At 41.9% G+C, this 15,876-nt stretch overlaps 3 protein-coding genes across 3 annotated transcripts; 2 read left to right on the top strand and 1 right to left on the bottom strand.

Moving 5' to 3' along the window:
• The first annotated feature begins 1,842 nt into the window (after positions 1 to 1,842).
• Positions 1,843 to 6,824, top strand: mpc2b (mitochondrial pyruvate carrier 2b). The gene is made up of 5 exons (XM_079170812.1): positions 1,843 to 2,211; positions 4,347 to 4,387; positions 4,699 to 4,783; positions 5,047 to 5,158; positions 5,724 to 6,824. The coding sequence occupies exons 1-5, from the start codon at positions 2,118 to 2,120 to the stop codon at positions 5,800 to 5,802; spliced, it is 411 nt and encodes a 136-aa protein (XP_079026938.1). The 5' UTR covers positions 1,843 to 2,117; the 3' UTR covers positions 5,803 to 6,824.
• A 558-nt stretch (positions 6,825 to 7,382) lies between these two features.
• On the bottom strand, positions 7,383 to 10,102 carry rpl24 (ribosomal protein L24). Its single transcript, XM_079170811.1, has 6 exons — positions 10,068 to 10,102; positions 9,866 to 9,941; positions 9,108 to 9,218; positions 8,291 to 8,427; positions 7,733 to 7,796; positions 7,383 to 7,513 (listed from the first exon to the last, which is right to left on the bottom strand). The coding sequence occupies exons 1-6, from the start codon at positions 10,070 to 10,072 to the stop codon at positions 7,433 to 7,435; spliced, it is 474 nt and encodes a 157-aa protein (XP_079026937.1). The 5' UTR covers positions 10,073 to 10,102; the 3' UTR covers positions 7,383 to 7,432.
• A 681-nt stretch (positions 10,103 to 10,783) lies between these two features.
• cep97 (centrosomal protein 97) lies at positions 10,784 to 15,405 on the top strand. The gene is made up of 11 exons (XM_079170773.1): positions 10,784 to 10,904; positions 11,335 to 11,477; positions 11,585 to 11,743; positions 11,882 to 11,983; positions 12,091 to 12,204; positions 12,303 to 12,469; positions 12,583 to 12,747; positions 12,852 to 13,033; positions 13,135 to 13,786; positions 13,923 to 13,998; positions 14,211 to 15,405. Exons 1-11 carry the CDS (start codon positions 10,892 to 10,894, stop codon positions 14,721 to 14,723), a joined length of 2,286 nt encoding a protein of 761 aa, XP_079026899.1. The 5' UTR covers positions 10,784 to 10,891; the 3' UTR covers positions 14,724 to 15,405.
• The last annotated feature ends 471 nt before the right edge of the window (positions 15,406 to 15,876 follow it).

Below are 15,876 nucleotides of genomic sequence, written 5' to 3'. Positions count from 1 at the left end.
GTCCAAACAACGCGATAGACTACGTGATCTTGACGGAGAGGATAGGAGCGCTCGCTTCACTGAGCCCGGAGAGCAGGCGGGAGAAGTGTGTCCGGGAACAGCTCGGGAAGTAATGCAGGAAACCTTTTCTTCACCATTTTTTAACAAGTTATAAAATATTTTACGTAAATAATAAAATAAATAAAAGTGACAATACCACAGTGGACGTAAAGGTTTCTGTGCAGCAAGTTTTATTTATTTTATAAAATTATTTAAAAAAAATTAGAATACCTGGCCCTAGAATTGCAGTGTGGTAATTTGATTCAACACATTAATTAAAAATATTCAACTTAAGAACACACGTGTACAAATTAGATATTTTTCCTGGGCAAGCAGGTAATAAAGCAGAACCCACCTCATTTAAGTCCTTTATTGGTGCATATTTCCAAAATACTACTACTGTAGTATACTTCCAAATACAAACTAGTTATTACAGTAAGGCAGTGACTGAAGCTATGGAGTTCCCTGGGCACAAAACTCATAAAGCGCTGCACTGTTGAGGGTTGCATTTAAAATGTAATCGCATATCTATCTAGTAGCTTAGCTCTTGAATCTTACAGCTTGTCTTTAACATATTAAATCATGCTCGGTATAGTTAATGCCCTCTTGGTCATAATCCATCCTGCGCGTACAGATTAATCGCCCCTTTCACTCAAAGTTTGAAGAAAACTAAGCCGGCTATTTGACAACATACTGCTGTCTTAAACTTCTCCAGAGTCCTCACAGCCTGATTAACCTGTTAGGGGCCCCAGAGGCAAAAACAACTTCTGTTGGGCTGTTGTGAAATCGAAGCTGCCATTCAAATCACATATACTTACATGCTTACTTTGAGTATGTTCTGCAGCCACCCTTACATAGTACACTGTTGCATGCAGTATGTGTGTAATTGGTTTATACTACATCCCATAAAATTGCACCTTAAACTTTGAACCTTTCTCCTCTCACATCTGCCATGCAGAGGATTGTGTGTCATGCAGGACATCCTGGTAATTTTGGTATACTGCATTTGACGTATTGGGACATACTAAGTCTTTTTCTGGCATACTAAATAGTATTTGTATTGGAATGCACAGATAGATTTTGCAAGACCTTCGATACTACTAGGAGGTCATGAGGGCCATTGAAGGCTTCTGTACCTAGTTTCTCTGTAAATGTTTAATCATCCTCGCATGGTGCGAATCGATTTGATTCAACAAAGATTGGGAGTCCTCGTAATGATATGTTGTCTTTGCTTCTCTTGTGATCTTGTTGAATGCAAACATATATATACAAGTATTATTATATAGGGGGAAACAATGTAATACAAATAATTACTAAATAATAACTGTTCAAAGTGTCAAACAATTTAAATGGAGGTTACAATCAAATCATATCAGTGAACACATAACAGAAAAGAACACAGCAACAGAGAGAAAATAAATATAATGAAAAGATGAATGCAGATTACATTCTAGATGTTTCAGGAATACAGTTGCAACATTTACTTGTAGCCTAATACACAACATTAACAACATTCAATCAAGTCAAATTGTTGGATCTTCACATTCAAACTATCCTATGCATCTTTACAAACAGCTCTAACTTGTGTTTATAATGTAAACAAATCTTTTATTTTTTTGTTTCTCAGTAAAGTAAACTGTTGCTGAATTGTTTCCATTCTTTCGGATACGCCGGGTAGGAAAAGTAGCTCTCCTTTCTAAACCAATCATATCTGGGCTCTGACCGCGCGGACCAATCAGGATATGTGACATCTGTAACCCCGCCCCCACGCGGTAGGTTGCATCACACAGAAAGTCACCTCCTCGTCTTGTGGGTCAGTCAGAAGCTACTGAGAAGCTAGCAGAGCTAGCATGGTCACAGTGTTTCAGAGGGAAGGTCGATGGTAGGACAGCAGCATCCTCACAGATAGTTTAACCCACCTGTCATTCATTTATTTATTTGACAACCTCGTGCAAATACACGAAGGCGAACGTTTTTTTAAAAAAAGCCAAGTATTTAGCTTGCTAACCATTTTAGCGAGCTAGCTTGAAGTTCCGCTCAGCGTCCTAACCTCCATCGGGACATCTAACGTTACAGCCATGGCTGCGTTGAGAGTGTCCTATCACAGGATCCTGGACAAGATCGAGCACATGCTGCCCAGCAAACTGAAACCGCTATACAACCACCCGGCAGGTAATGTGGAGTCTATTATCAGGTCTGTGTGTGTGTGATGTCTCTGATGAGGGATCCATCCAGCTGTTTGGTGGAAACACTCTCACGGAGAGGATCAAACAGCAGCTCCTGTCAATTGTTGTTCTGGGAGACCCTAATCTGCTGGAATAACACCAGCGAAGAAGAGTTTATGACCAGGGAAAGTGGGTGACGTTAGCTCCTAAAACCAAGATGTTTATTGAGGTCTTAACTTCTAAAGTATTGCCATAAAGAAAAAGGATCACAATGTACTTTCATTTCAGCCACTCCTTAACCAACCAGCACCAGTTATTGTCATCATATCAACAAACAGTTAAATCAGATATTGTTCTCACACTATGATAATGGTACTATTAATTATAATTGGGTAATATAATATATAAGATGAGCGTTTATTGACCCCTAGAGGCGAAATTCGGCTTTGCAGCAGCACAAGGACAGGACAGGTACAGATAAATAGATAAAGTAAAGTAAATAAAAAGGGCACATGAAACTAAAATCGAATAAATCTTTTTAGAATAGAAATGAACGTCGCCTCTATACAAGAGTGATTTAAAGACTAAAGGTTACGCTACAGTGGTGTGATTTAGTGCATCTCTGTTTATCACGTTTTAACTGATTAAAACATATTCTATTATACATTTTATAATCAACTTATTGTTTAAGCTCTAATTCTGATTTATAGCAAACTCTGGTATGTGTAAATCTTGTGATACAATGTCAAACATTGACGTAAACTGTAGTTTAAAGGCTCCGACCAATGCAATGTAATACAACAGCCCTCTCATAAATGTCACCTTCATGAAGGTATATTTTGTCAACCCACTTTCCATGAGGGCACAGGGCAGACTCATTACTGTGGACACATTCACCAGTAAAACACAATACAGCACCACAAACCACGATACCAACAAAACAACCAAAACAGAACACCATAACCTTCATGAAGTCACTGCATTAGACTGCGTTATGTTCACATACGTAGTTAACTGAATGTATTCTTCTTATTCTGCGAGTACAACTCACACACGCGCACACACACACACACACAGTCAGCTCTCTTTGACACCCATCTTAACTAGAGGGTACTGAGATCTCTTACTGCGATTAAGGAGTAGCTGGCGTCTCTGGGGGTTGTCTGCTCTTTGTTTTGTCTGTAAGGGTAGAATGAAGCTCTGGTTGTCAAGAACAACTTCCTGAACAGGTATGAAGGGGGCGGAGACTAAAGTCGCCTCCCTCAGCGATGATTGGCAGTGACAGAAGGCCTACTTTTTTTTTTGTTTAGCCTGCAACATGGTGCAGGATTTGTGATGAAAACAGATTCCAGACCAGCAGCTTTGTAATGGTCCTGTGCACTTTTCCTTTGCTGTCACTAATTCAGTTCATGAGTCTTCTCCCAGCGGCTCAATGTCCAAATATCTGTCACACAGAAACTCAGGCTCGACTGTCCGGGGTTTTCTTTTCACCAATAAGGAAATCCCGGGAGGAAGATTAACAATCTTAGGACGGAAACCTCAAACCCTGTTCTGTGGTGTTGACTGGTAAAAGTGACTTGAACTGCATCATGTCGTATTTCTCTTGTTCTGACCTCGTGTTATTGATGATCCGTGGTATGGCAGCCTGCTGATGGTGTGATACTTGTGTTATTGCTTTGCAACATTTCGTTGTCCTAAAGCCAACACTGCGTTACGTTTATTGTGGTGTTAAGTTCAGACTTTGAGAGCAGCTCAAAGGTACGGGCCACAACAATAAGAAATAAACAATAGACATTTGAGCCAAGCCTTTCCGATACGATGCGTCATGTGGTATTTTTATAACTAAATAGTAAAGATGCTCATGATGCGTCTTCAAACCTCTTTTCTTTATTGACTAAATCAGTTGATGATTTTACGTGTGATTCTTTTATTAATATTAGAAACATATTCTTATGAGGACAATGCATTTGAGACCAGCAGCTTTTTGTTTCTTCACATTTTTCTTCCTGTTAATGTTGTCTATACGGAGCTGATTCACTTTATTCGAGTCTGCTTCCAGAAACCGTGAAATTACCCTAAATACTTTAATATCCACCGTTATCGACATAACATGTTTTCCTTTTTCTTTTGTTTTTATTTCAGGTCCAAAAACGGTTTTCTTCTGGGCCCCGATGTTTAAATGGGTAAGTGTATGTTATACAGTGAAAACAAAGCTTACATCTGTGCACGGTGGCCCGCTGTGTTATTCGAATACTTTTCCGCGCCCGAAGATGTAATAATATCCCGTAATTCACAAGTAAAACAACCTAATTTACTGTGCTGCTACTGGTCTCATGAGCTCTTTGGTGGTCCCAGCGCTGAGGTTGGTAACCTTTGCCATAGACTCAAAGGACTTAACCTCACACCACCGTGTTACTGTTATATATTCAAAATGATCTGTCAACATGCAGTAAATGAATACAGTTAAAAGACAAACATCTCGTCACCTCCACAGGGTCTGGTTGGAGCCGGTTTGGCTGATATGACTCGACCAGCAGACAAACTCAGTACCTCCCAGTCTGCAGTGCTGACGGCCACCGGTAAGATTAAAGAGATTTAAATACATTATTATTATTATCTCCAAAGAGGAGAGGCTTAACCATTATGCCTCTGTTCATTTATCAAACATTCAGCTTATCAGTTCAGGCAGAATTTGACCAGTCTGTGCTAAAGGTTGTCTGATGCATCTGCTTTTGCAATATGTTCCTTCAAACGAATCTTATCTGTTGCTCTCTTGCCAAAACAGACTGTGGTCTCACGAGCATAATAACCTTCACACTTCCTGTTGTCCTTCTCCCACCAGGCCTGATCTGGTCCAGATACTCGCTGGTCATAATCCCCAAAAACTGGAACCTGTTTTTGGTCAACTTCTTCCTCGGCAGCGCGGGAGCCTCCCAGCTCTACAGGATCTGGAGGTTTGTGTGTTTATTGTGGTTAATTCGCAGCATATGTGACCTTTTTTTATTATCTCCGTTAGAACCGTTCAAATGATCGATTATGATAAGTCAGTGACGAGTGTATGTGTTCCTCGCTCATCAATGATCGGATATCATGGCGACGAGTTAATGTTGAAGTGCATCGCATGAAAGTAGCTTTCATGTGCGCTTTGTTTCCAATGTCAACAATGAACTGAACTCAGGGAAATGAGTTGAAACGTGTTCCACAGGCAGGTGAGATCTCTGAGTGACTATGAAGACTTTAAGGGAAGTCCTGCAGACTTGTGCACCAGCTGTTAAGTTCAGACTTGTTAAGTGTTTAGTAAGTTGAGTTATTCTGGGCTTCTTACAGGGAAAAAAAGGGGAAATGCTTATTCAGCAAAAGTATTTTTGAGTGCACCTAAAAAGCTGAAGGCAACACAAGTGTATCAGCATTTTAAGGAACTTCTCTCTGCTACAGCTCCTGTGACGTGTTTCCTTTATTAATTATGATCGGGCAACACATTTAATCTCTATAATGTGTTGTCTCTTTTTCTCTTCATAGGTTCAACCAGGATCAGAAGGCCATAGAGGCTGCAGAGGCTGCAGCATCTCAAGAGGTGGCAGCCTCTGCAGAGTCCTAATCGCTTCTCTGTTGCCAACGCTCCACTTCCCTCCGTGGACTGAAAGGGAGACGTCTCACTGGGCACAAAGCGGCCCCTTCCCATCATCGCTACACCGTCCCATATTGTCTCCATAATACTCATGCCATAACCATTGTTCTACCATGTTCTCCCTGTTGGAAATGTTCACTTTTCCTTGAGTTTCTTTACTTTCCTCAGGGTGTTAAAAAAACATACACAGAGGAGGCAGAACCGTCTTCAACACACGCCAGAGTTATCGTCAACGCACAAGTATTACTTGTTTTAACAACATGTATGATTGTAAATTCTCTGTTTATGCTTTACGTCTCGTGCACTAGTTGGGAAGTTTTTGCTTTTTTTTCCATCATATTTCAGGTGTAGCAAACAGTACCTCATGCACTAATTTCCCAAAACATGGAAGTCTCGGATACGTGTTGAACGTGGTTTAAAGGAATGTTTCTGGATTAAATTAAGGATCTCGTCACATTAATCTATTCTTTTAGGTATTTATAATTAGGTCACATTTGCTGTACCTCTGATTATTAAATCGTTATTGATTACCATGTAATGATTTCTTCCATTTTAACGGCTTTAATCTGTGTGAGAGCGAATCATAATTTATTAATCACTTGATTTAATTGTCTTGTTGTGAAAACTGTAGAAAGATGCTGTTATTTTCTGATTATCAGGAACACTTGAACCAATGGCACGCGTTTAACCCATGTAGCTTTTTATTGATTGTTAGTCGACGAAGCAAACACTGACTCGCTAACGGGTCTTTCTCAGAATTCTGCTGTTGAATGCTTTGTTACTAGAAAGGTGTTTTGTATTTTTGTGTGACAGAATAGTTCTTCCATTGACCAACTTAGTTTACACATTAGAATCCCATGAATATTTTCGCAATAATTGGTGTCATCACTTTTGAACATTTCTTGATCTGCTGACTGTTTGAACAAATGGCACTTTGATGGTCAGCCATTACGGCTCTGAGGCTGTTATTCTAATAAATCATGTTTAACACCTGCAGCCTACAACGTGACGATTATACACACAAAGATGGATTTACTCATCATGGTTAATACTAATATTGTTTTGCAAAACTGGATGAGATGTTCAGACAGCAGGATATATCCAGCACGGAGGGATCATTAAGATTTGGTGGAGCTACAATGACGACCTTTTAAGGAAGATACTTTCACAGATGAAGTGGAAACTAAACATTTCAGCGTCTCAGTCTAACGGCGCTGATGGTGCTCACTGCTCCGGCTGATGGGACACTTTAAAAGATCTGTTAGTTATTAATAACCAAGCTTTTTCTGTGATGACAAGTCAGCAATGTCTAGCGTCTACTGATGTTCAACAGAATACAGTGTTAAGTCTTTAAAGTGACAGACAAACTGATCTTTGTCAGAAATCAATGGATCTGCCTTTAGACTCAAATCATGCAATAGTATGAATCCACTTTTACTTAAACACGGCTGGTTGACACATTAAACACAAAAATATAGTAGCATGCTTTTATACGAGTTTCAAAATGATCTTTCTTCAACCGTGTCTTGTAAAATTACAAACGACACATATGGTGGTTAAGCAAAATGTTTTATTCACAACCCTGAGCAGTGAGTCAGATTTAGCGTTTTCCGCCAACACGTGGAGCGTTGATCTTCATGGTCTTAGCGACCTTGGGTTTCTGTGCAGTCTTGGCAGACGTCTAGAGGAGAGATGCAATAAACAACAGTTACAAATCACCATTTTATCCAAATGAACGTGAAGTTAATTGATAATCCAATAAATACAGAGTGGCAACATTATATTAGTACACAAAGCAAAGCACAGTTTAGTTTCTGTGATAAGTTAGTTTCCAAATGGTTCTTTTAACAATAATAATCATATCACGCAATATAGTGTAGCATTACTTCTAAAGTCTTACCTTTGCACTTGCTGCAGCGGGCTTCTTGGATGCCTGCTTTACCTTCTTGGCCTCCTTGGCAGCTCTGAGAGAAGAAAAGAGAAACAATCAGCCAAACTAGACAAGCAGTTTGAGGCTGGCTGTTTCCTGGACACCATTGTACATAATTGTTCAGCTGAATCCAGCAGAGGACTTCAGTGTGAAGTCTAAACCCTCACTACACGCTATGCTTTAGAAATTTGCCAAAACAAAAAGAGACATTAACCGTGTCAGATTTGCTATAATGTAGATATGGCAGCTCACCCCCACATTCATGATTTCCCCAAATGTTTTCAGTTGTTTATTGCAAAACACAGACTTAGATTAGTTTTGACTAAATTGATGTTTTCCTGAACTTCAGAGTAAAACCAGGTTGTAAGATCAGACTCTTTGAAAGGCTTGCTGTGGCACGCTACCACCGAGATGGCCAGCGGAAATGAACACTCAAATTCCAAAATTGTACATGCCTGATGTCTCTTCTGCTAAAACAACAACCCCATAATATTTCAACACTAATACAAATACTGTTTGTGTCCTCACCTGATGGCCTGCTCCCTCTGGGCCTTACGGACCTCTGGCTTCTGGTTCCTCTTGGCCATAATTTCAGCCAGGGAGGCACCAGTGATGGCCCTCTGGAACTTCACTGCACGGCGGGTACGCTTCTTTGCCACCTCTTCCTGTTAACAACATGAAGAGACCTTAGTTTATTTGTAGTACAAAATTGTTTTTCGTCAAGAATACACGATACACCTGTCCCCAGCCCTGACCCTGATTGGTATTTTACAATTGCTAGTTGTAATGGAATCAGACTGCACTTAGCACAGTTACAGGTGAGAAGTACTGTAGCATGTAGGAGAATTTGGAGGCTGGCCAATGGAGAGATGTCAATAAAGACGTCAAGGACCAGTACTATGATCTCCAGTTGCTCTATGGCTGCAGGTGTGGAGTGAGCACTGCTGCCCAGCCTGCAAGACACAGTCGGGCAACAGCACATAACACAGATGGGCACTGTACACACCGTCCACCCGCAGCCAAACCAATACACGTGTATTGACTTGGGTTGAATAGTCTCAATACAAGTCATCAATATGGTTTTGTGAAGACAAAACCAGTTCCCCATCTGCCATGATGAAGTCATGTTAGCAGTGCTTTTACGCACTTGTAAAAGTTCTAAAACAAATGCAATCGACTACTTAAACACTATCAGTTGTATAGTTTTGACAGCTGTGATAAGAAACATAAGCACATTTTGCAAAAAATAAGCTTAGTCGCAAAATTCATAATCAGCCAAATATCTGCACCAGACCAGACAATGACAGTACAGTAACTATCTGTCTGTCTACGGACGGTTACTTACAGACTGGCCCTTCTTGTGCTTGCGTCTGTACAGCACGGTCCAGTTGATCTGTCGGGGGTTCCTCTTGGCCAGGAAGGCAGACTCACATTTGCCGTTCACAAACTGGAACACCTATCAAAGACAGGAAATCACACCCGGATTACAAAACTACAAATCCCTGTGATGGACATTAACAAGATTACTCTAATAATGTGCAGTAAATTGAGATTTAGGACAAATGTGGATCATCGTCATTTAGGAACATCCTGGGCAGGTGCAATCCCCCCCCCCCCCCCAGCTACAAAATGTGAATTGTGTTGTAGGATTGTTAGCAGAGTGTGTGTAAACACCATTTTGTCCCCCATTGCGCTTATTTATAAGGACACTTTGTAGTACATACATTAAAAAATAATTACATGTTAAGACAAACAAGTATTTAACTAATGGCTTTTACTGGATGTATTGTACCAACTGATGCAATTTTCTTAACATACAGTTTGAAGTGAACGATGAAGGTCCGTCTGCTCCTCTGACACAAGTTAAATATAAAACTAGTTGACGTTACAACACTTGTGGCTTTATCAGTTCACGCTAGCAGCTAACGTTAGCATGCTTCATGGAGTCTATGGACCCACTCCAGAGACCATTGCTTATGTTACGGACCTCTATATGAGACGACAAAAATGACAACGAAAACCAATATGTAATCCGGTAAATTGTACTTCACACAGAATCTACAGACAAAGCAGCTGGAAAGCGGTGTCGGGTCGAATGGTTACCTTCCCGTCTATCCTGGCGTATCGGCGGCCATGGCCGGGATATATTTTATACCCACTGAAACTGCACAACTCGACCCTGAAAACGAGAAATAGCAGGCATCACTAAAAGAAAAAGGCATACGTTAACTCTTAATATAGATAACATCGTAAGAATGTTTATTTAAGCGATGAGATGGGCTTTGATAGTATTCTGTACACTCACTTCATGATGGCTGCGAGAGGGCACAAAACCGGAAAGAAAGATGACGGAAGCGGAAACGGAATTTGGATACTACAAATTTATATTTACTAACTAATAAACTATGAATATATTTTTCGGTAACTTGACGTATTGTTAATACTCTACACGTTACATAGATATATAAATTAGCGTTGCTTTTGTACACAATAGTTTGATGAAAAAATACATTGTCCAATAATCACAAGGGTGACGTCACAGACGGACGGTTGCCTAGCAAGTGAAACAGTAAGCGGGAAAGCAACAATTTACTTTTTTGTTTTAATAATATATTAAAGAGGAGAATCAAGCAAATAACTCAAATTAAATGAAAAAAGAGTTACCATCACATCTACGCCTTTTTGTCCTTAATGTTATCAGCTAGCTTCTTTGTTACTGTCTTTACTACAACCCAGAAATGACGATAATTGTAGTATTTTCAAGCCACAAAGACGCCCCTCTGCAATGAGCGAGGCAGCACGTTTGAACTACATATCCCAGAACGTCCTTGGTTAAACCGTTTGACAAGCGACAGACGCTTCTCGTCTTTGAGACCACGGTCTGCAGCTTGCTAGCTAGTAACGTTAGTTAGCGAACGTTAGGTATTGCCTGAGGCGACAGGATGGGTGTATCAGATTTACAATTCGACACAAATGCTGGTAAGTGGTACATATTAGTTCAACTGTAGCCGTTGTGTTTATGTTTATTAACAGCATAGACATCTCTATGATTATCAGCTAGCTAATGTCAGCTAGCATGCATCATCCCAGACTCCAGAGTGCAGCTGTTGGCTAACCTTGTTAACACTAATGTTTAAAATGAGTAAGTTACGATATTTTCTTTTGTTATTTGGAAGATATTGACATGAGTTTACACAAAAGTAACGTTAGCTCTACCTACCTTCAACACAGACGTGATCGCTTTCTCCTCCTCTTGTCTTCTCTATTATTCTTTTCGTAAAGGGTTACTTCGGTTGTTTAGTGTTATTCTTTAATACATTTGGAGGACTTGCAGATACAGACTAAAACAAAACTCCCTCATTTTTAAACTCCATGCCCCCAGTTTACAAAACAGGCTTTTCTGTTGATTATTTGAAGTTTCAAGCAGCCTAACTCAAGGTAACTTTGATCACAGTAAACTGTGTCTGCCACCAGCTTTACTGCAGGTCTATACTGTCTATGTGTATGGTGATTTGCATTTGAAGAAGTGGTTCTTCTGTCTGTTTAATGTCCACTCTCTTTGCTCCCACAAGGACCCGTGGTGGATCTTTCATCCAGGGGTATGCAAAAGCTGGATCAGAGTTTCACCTGCTCAGAGGATACTCACACTCTCATCCTGGACCGGAACCACATAATGAAACTGGACCATCTGGAAAGGAGCCCAGGCCTTCAGCAGGTAGTTGAAGCCTTTGAAGCATAGTCACTGATAACTCTGTGCCAAAATACCAGTACATTTTCTTGATTCAATGCCTTATGTCACATCTTTGCCTTCTCCCCCTATAGCTATCTGTAGCCAGTAACCGTCTGGTGAGAATGATGGGCGTGTCTCGGCTGACAGAGTTGACAGTCCTCAATCTTCCAAATAACAGTATTGGATACATCGAGGGGCTCCGAGATCTGCCACACCTCAAATGGCTCAACCTGTCTGGGAACAACATTAAGGTGAGGAGAGAAGAGATTCTCACCTACTTCACTGATATTACACATCTCATTTATTTATAAAATGACCTTACATAGATAACGCCGTCAGTTTCAGCCCACGCGTTAATATATTAACCGACTTTAAACTCTGCGACACAGGTCATCGAGCAGCTCAACAACTGTGTTTCCCTTCAACACTTGGATCTGTCGGACAACAACATATCTACCATTGGTGATGTGACTAAACTGGGGGCATTAAAGGTGAGCGCTGGAGCCTTTGAGGTCAAAAGTAAACAAAAAGAGGACTATTTAATAATGTACGGTTTTTGTGTCAGATGTCTTTGATGGATTTTCTGTTATTTTTTCAGACACTGTTACTCCATGGAAACAGCATTACAACACTCCGCACTGTTCCTGCTCACCTACCAGCCAACTTATCCATTCTCTCCCTGGCAGAAAATGAGATCAGGGATCTTCATGAAGTAATTATCTTTTTTTTTCTTTCTTACGTGACACAGCAGCACTGATCCCCATTTAATTATATGGATGCTAATTATCATTGACCGACTTATTTCCGTAGGCCTCATACCTGGCACCTCTCCATGAACTGGAGCAGCTGTCCATTATGAGCAACCCGTGTGTCATGGCAACACCCTCATTGCCAGGTTTTGATTATCGACCGTATGTCATGAGCTGGTGTCTGAGCCTCAAGGTTCTGGACGGCTATGTCGTGTCACAGAAAGAAGGGTGTGTACATTTTTTTTTAATTCTGTTACAAGTTGCTTGTTAAGATTAATGCAGGAATACTATCAAACGGTTTGAATCTCTTTATTTAGTGTGTATAATTGTCACAATTACAGCCTCAAAGCCGAGTGGCTCTACAGTCAGGGAAAAGGACGTTCATATCGACCAGGTCAGCATGTTCAGCTGGTTCAATACCTGGCAAATGTCTGCCCTCTGACGTCATCACCAGCCCTGGAGACGGCAGAAGACGCCAAACTGGAGAAGATCCTCAGTAAGCAGAGGTATAGACCAGACCCTCATCCAATACACACCTCATGGCCATGATAACCCTGCCATAAAAACATGTACTTAAATGACCTCATGTTTGCGCTGACATTTCTTTCAGGTTTCACCAAAGGCAGCTGTTAGAGGAGACTCGAGAAGACTGTCCCAGCCCTCCTCGTCCAACTCAGCTGGACGTGGAGAGGCACAGTCCGTCACATCCGGTCCCACGGGGGGGAGGAGCCGGAGAGGTGAAGCAACTCAGTGCGCCCACACCGGCTGCTGCTCCCTCAGTCCGGGAGACGGGTAAGAGGGCATCTTTACGGTGCATACGTTTCTATTGTTTCTCTTTATTAGTTGTGATTTCTTTGTCACAATTGTAACCTTTTGTGCCTCCTTTGGTTCAGAGCCAGTCGTGCAGTTTAACACCTGGATGAGCTGCGATTCCTCTCACCCGTCACTGCCGGTGGTTCGCAGCCCACGGCTCGGAGAGGAGCACGTCTATCTGGAGGACGTTCAGACGGATGAGGAGAAACTCAGCGGCAGCATGCTTTCCTCAGAGTCCACCTTTCTGCCCTTCGCACCCGATCCGGAGCTGCAAACGACCCACTCTGACAGCGAGGATGAGACGGAGACATTTGAACCCGATTCCCTGGCTCCGACGCGGCCAGCACAGCCCAAAAAGCACAACACCAACAAGACGCACCATTCACCCCCGGCGGATAAGCAAGAGAGGGGTCTCGTAGAGGAAGTTATTCCTGGCGCAGCTACAACAGCTGAACCACTGGGCGTCAGAGTTGGCACGCCTCAAAATGATCTGGAATCATCCTCTGACTTTGGTAAAGCTGAGATGAAAGACGCCCCCGAGCAGGAAGAAGTCGGCATGCGTGCCAGTACATCAAGTGTGATGGAGGCAGACGGGGCAGCGGTTAAAATACAGTCCTGGTGGAGGGGACAGCACACTCGGTGTTGTCACCTCGTGGCCAAAGAGGTGCGCAGTGAAATCCGCCTGCGCAGGATGCAAGAGCACATCCTCTCCCTGTCTGGACAGTTGGACAGGTATGCGGCTGACATTGTATATTTTCTGTTGTACTTCTGGTATGAGAGTGGTTGCACTTTCACACATGTTACATATGGTTGTGGATGATATTTCCGAAAATATGAATAGGTAAAAAGTGGGTTTTGTTGTTTGCAGGGTGCAGCAGCAGTATGAAGAAGAGAGGTTACAAAGGCTGGTTCAGGAGGAAGCTGTGAAGTTTCTGTGGAAACAGGTCAGTGTGTATGTGGGGGGGGGGGGGGGGGGGGGGGGGGGGGGGGTTATATGGTGACAAGCGCACACATAGAGTCACAAGGTGAGAAACAATACCAGTGTTGCTGTCGTGGCTGGTAAAAATGGCTTTCCGGAGAGGATGCACCTTTTTAAAATGGTCTGTTCACGTGACTGCCTAGTTAGTTCAACACTGTTCCTGTGTTCTCCTTGTAGCTCCAGTCTATGCAGCAGTGGAAGCAGTCTGTGGAGCAGCAGCTAGCTAGCGTTAGTCCGGCTGTCACCCCGGCTCACCCCTCAGCTCCTGGACTATACGTGGCCGTCCCGCCCGCTGCATCCAGCACGGCGAACCCACCCACCACGGACGCCTCGTTCCCGGACTCTGGCTTCCAGTCGACTCGGGATCAGCAGGCAGCGCAGGAGGACAGTTTCCTGAGCAGCGGGACAACAGACTCTCTGAAGACAGTGCGAGCCCTCAGCCCCGTTCACAGTGGCTTTGCTGGCGTTGGCGACGGTGCGGACAGCGCAGACTGCAGCCTGCTGGAGCAGTACCTCTCGTCTGTACAGCAGAGGGAAGAGGAGGCCGAGGAGGTGACTAGTGACAGAACAGAAACCTCCTCACCAGTATCACCCAGCAAAACAACACAGTCCCACTCCCCCCCTCAGAAGACGGCAGACAACCGATCACAAGTGCAAAGAAAGGAGGAAACCACTCCTGGCCCCGACTGAGAGTCTACACCCAGAACTCCTGAGCGTGTTTCATTTTGACTGGAGGATGACGATGCGTTGAGATGAGACTCTGTCTGACACTCGTCTTGGTTACTGACCCAGATCTCAAATAGCGGTGCACTTAGTTTCACTTGTTTATCAAGACTGAAAACAACACATAACTGTGAATGTAACTCACTGTAACTCAGCTTTATACATTTGGATCTGTTCTGTTATGTAACAATTTCCGTGTGAAGGCAGTGATCGTGATGTAGCTTCAGAACATATTAGTACCTTGAGATCAATCATTTATGATGGAATACTCTGAGTAGGTTGCTGCCTCTACTGATTAAAGGAGCAGGTATTGCAGATCCTCTTCTCTTTATTAACATCCACTGTATTACATACATGTGATAAACTAATATACTCTACATGAAACAACAAGCTTACTATCAATCAATCACATTTAATAGCTGAGCTGTTTTAAATCTTTTGTTTCAACTTTAGATCACATCAGAAAATCTTGTAGCATCTTTAGCTTGAAAATATGTAAATAAATTTAAAATTATTATTTTCCAATTATTGTTATTTGGTTTGTTGAAATGATGATCAATCACACCGGTGCTTTTCTTCCATTGACCACCAGTAGGTAGGCCTGGTATGGCCTGATTAATATTCATGAGTTGTTGACAAAAGTATTCAAATCACTAACATGGCACAGAATAAAAATATGAAATTACAAGTTAAATTCTGCATATTCTATGTTCTATGAATATGTGTATTAACAACAAAATGTAGGCTGTGTACCGTGTGCACTATTATGTTCTGGTCATTGTTATTGATGTACTGATGTACAAGTGGTACAAAGTTGTAGTTGATCAAGGTTGAGCTAATTTGAATAATTTCATATAGGTTTAGCAGTTTAATCTGTAACACTGGATCATATTTAAAAAATGTAATATTTTATAAATTTTCTTGTTGAAATGTAATGAATTAGAAGTATAAAGTTGCCATAAATGGAAATACCAAAGTCATGGACAAGTACCTCAAACCTGTATTTAAGTACAGTACGTGATGTACTTATCCAACGTTAGTTACTTTCCACTGTTGCCAGGTCATTACAGCATATAATAACATAAGCCAAGCCAATATAGGAAAGCGGAGTAACATTTGT

The sequence above is a fragment of the Pholis gunnellus genome (assembly GCF_910591455.1).
Source record: "Pholis gunnellus genome assembly, chromosome: 12".
Lineage (NCBI taxonomy): Eukaryota > Metazoa > Chordata > Actinopteri > Perciformes > Pholidae > Pholis > Pholis gunnellus.
The sequence above is the reverse complement of the archived record's forward strand: the minus strand, read 5'-3'. Positions and strand labels throughout refer to the sequence as shown.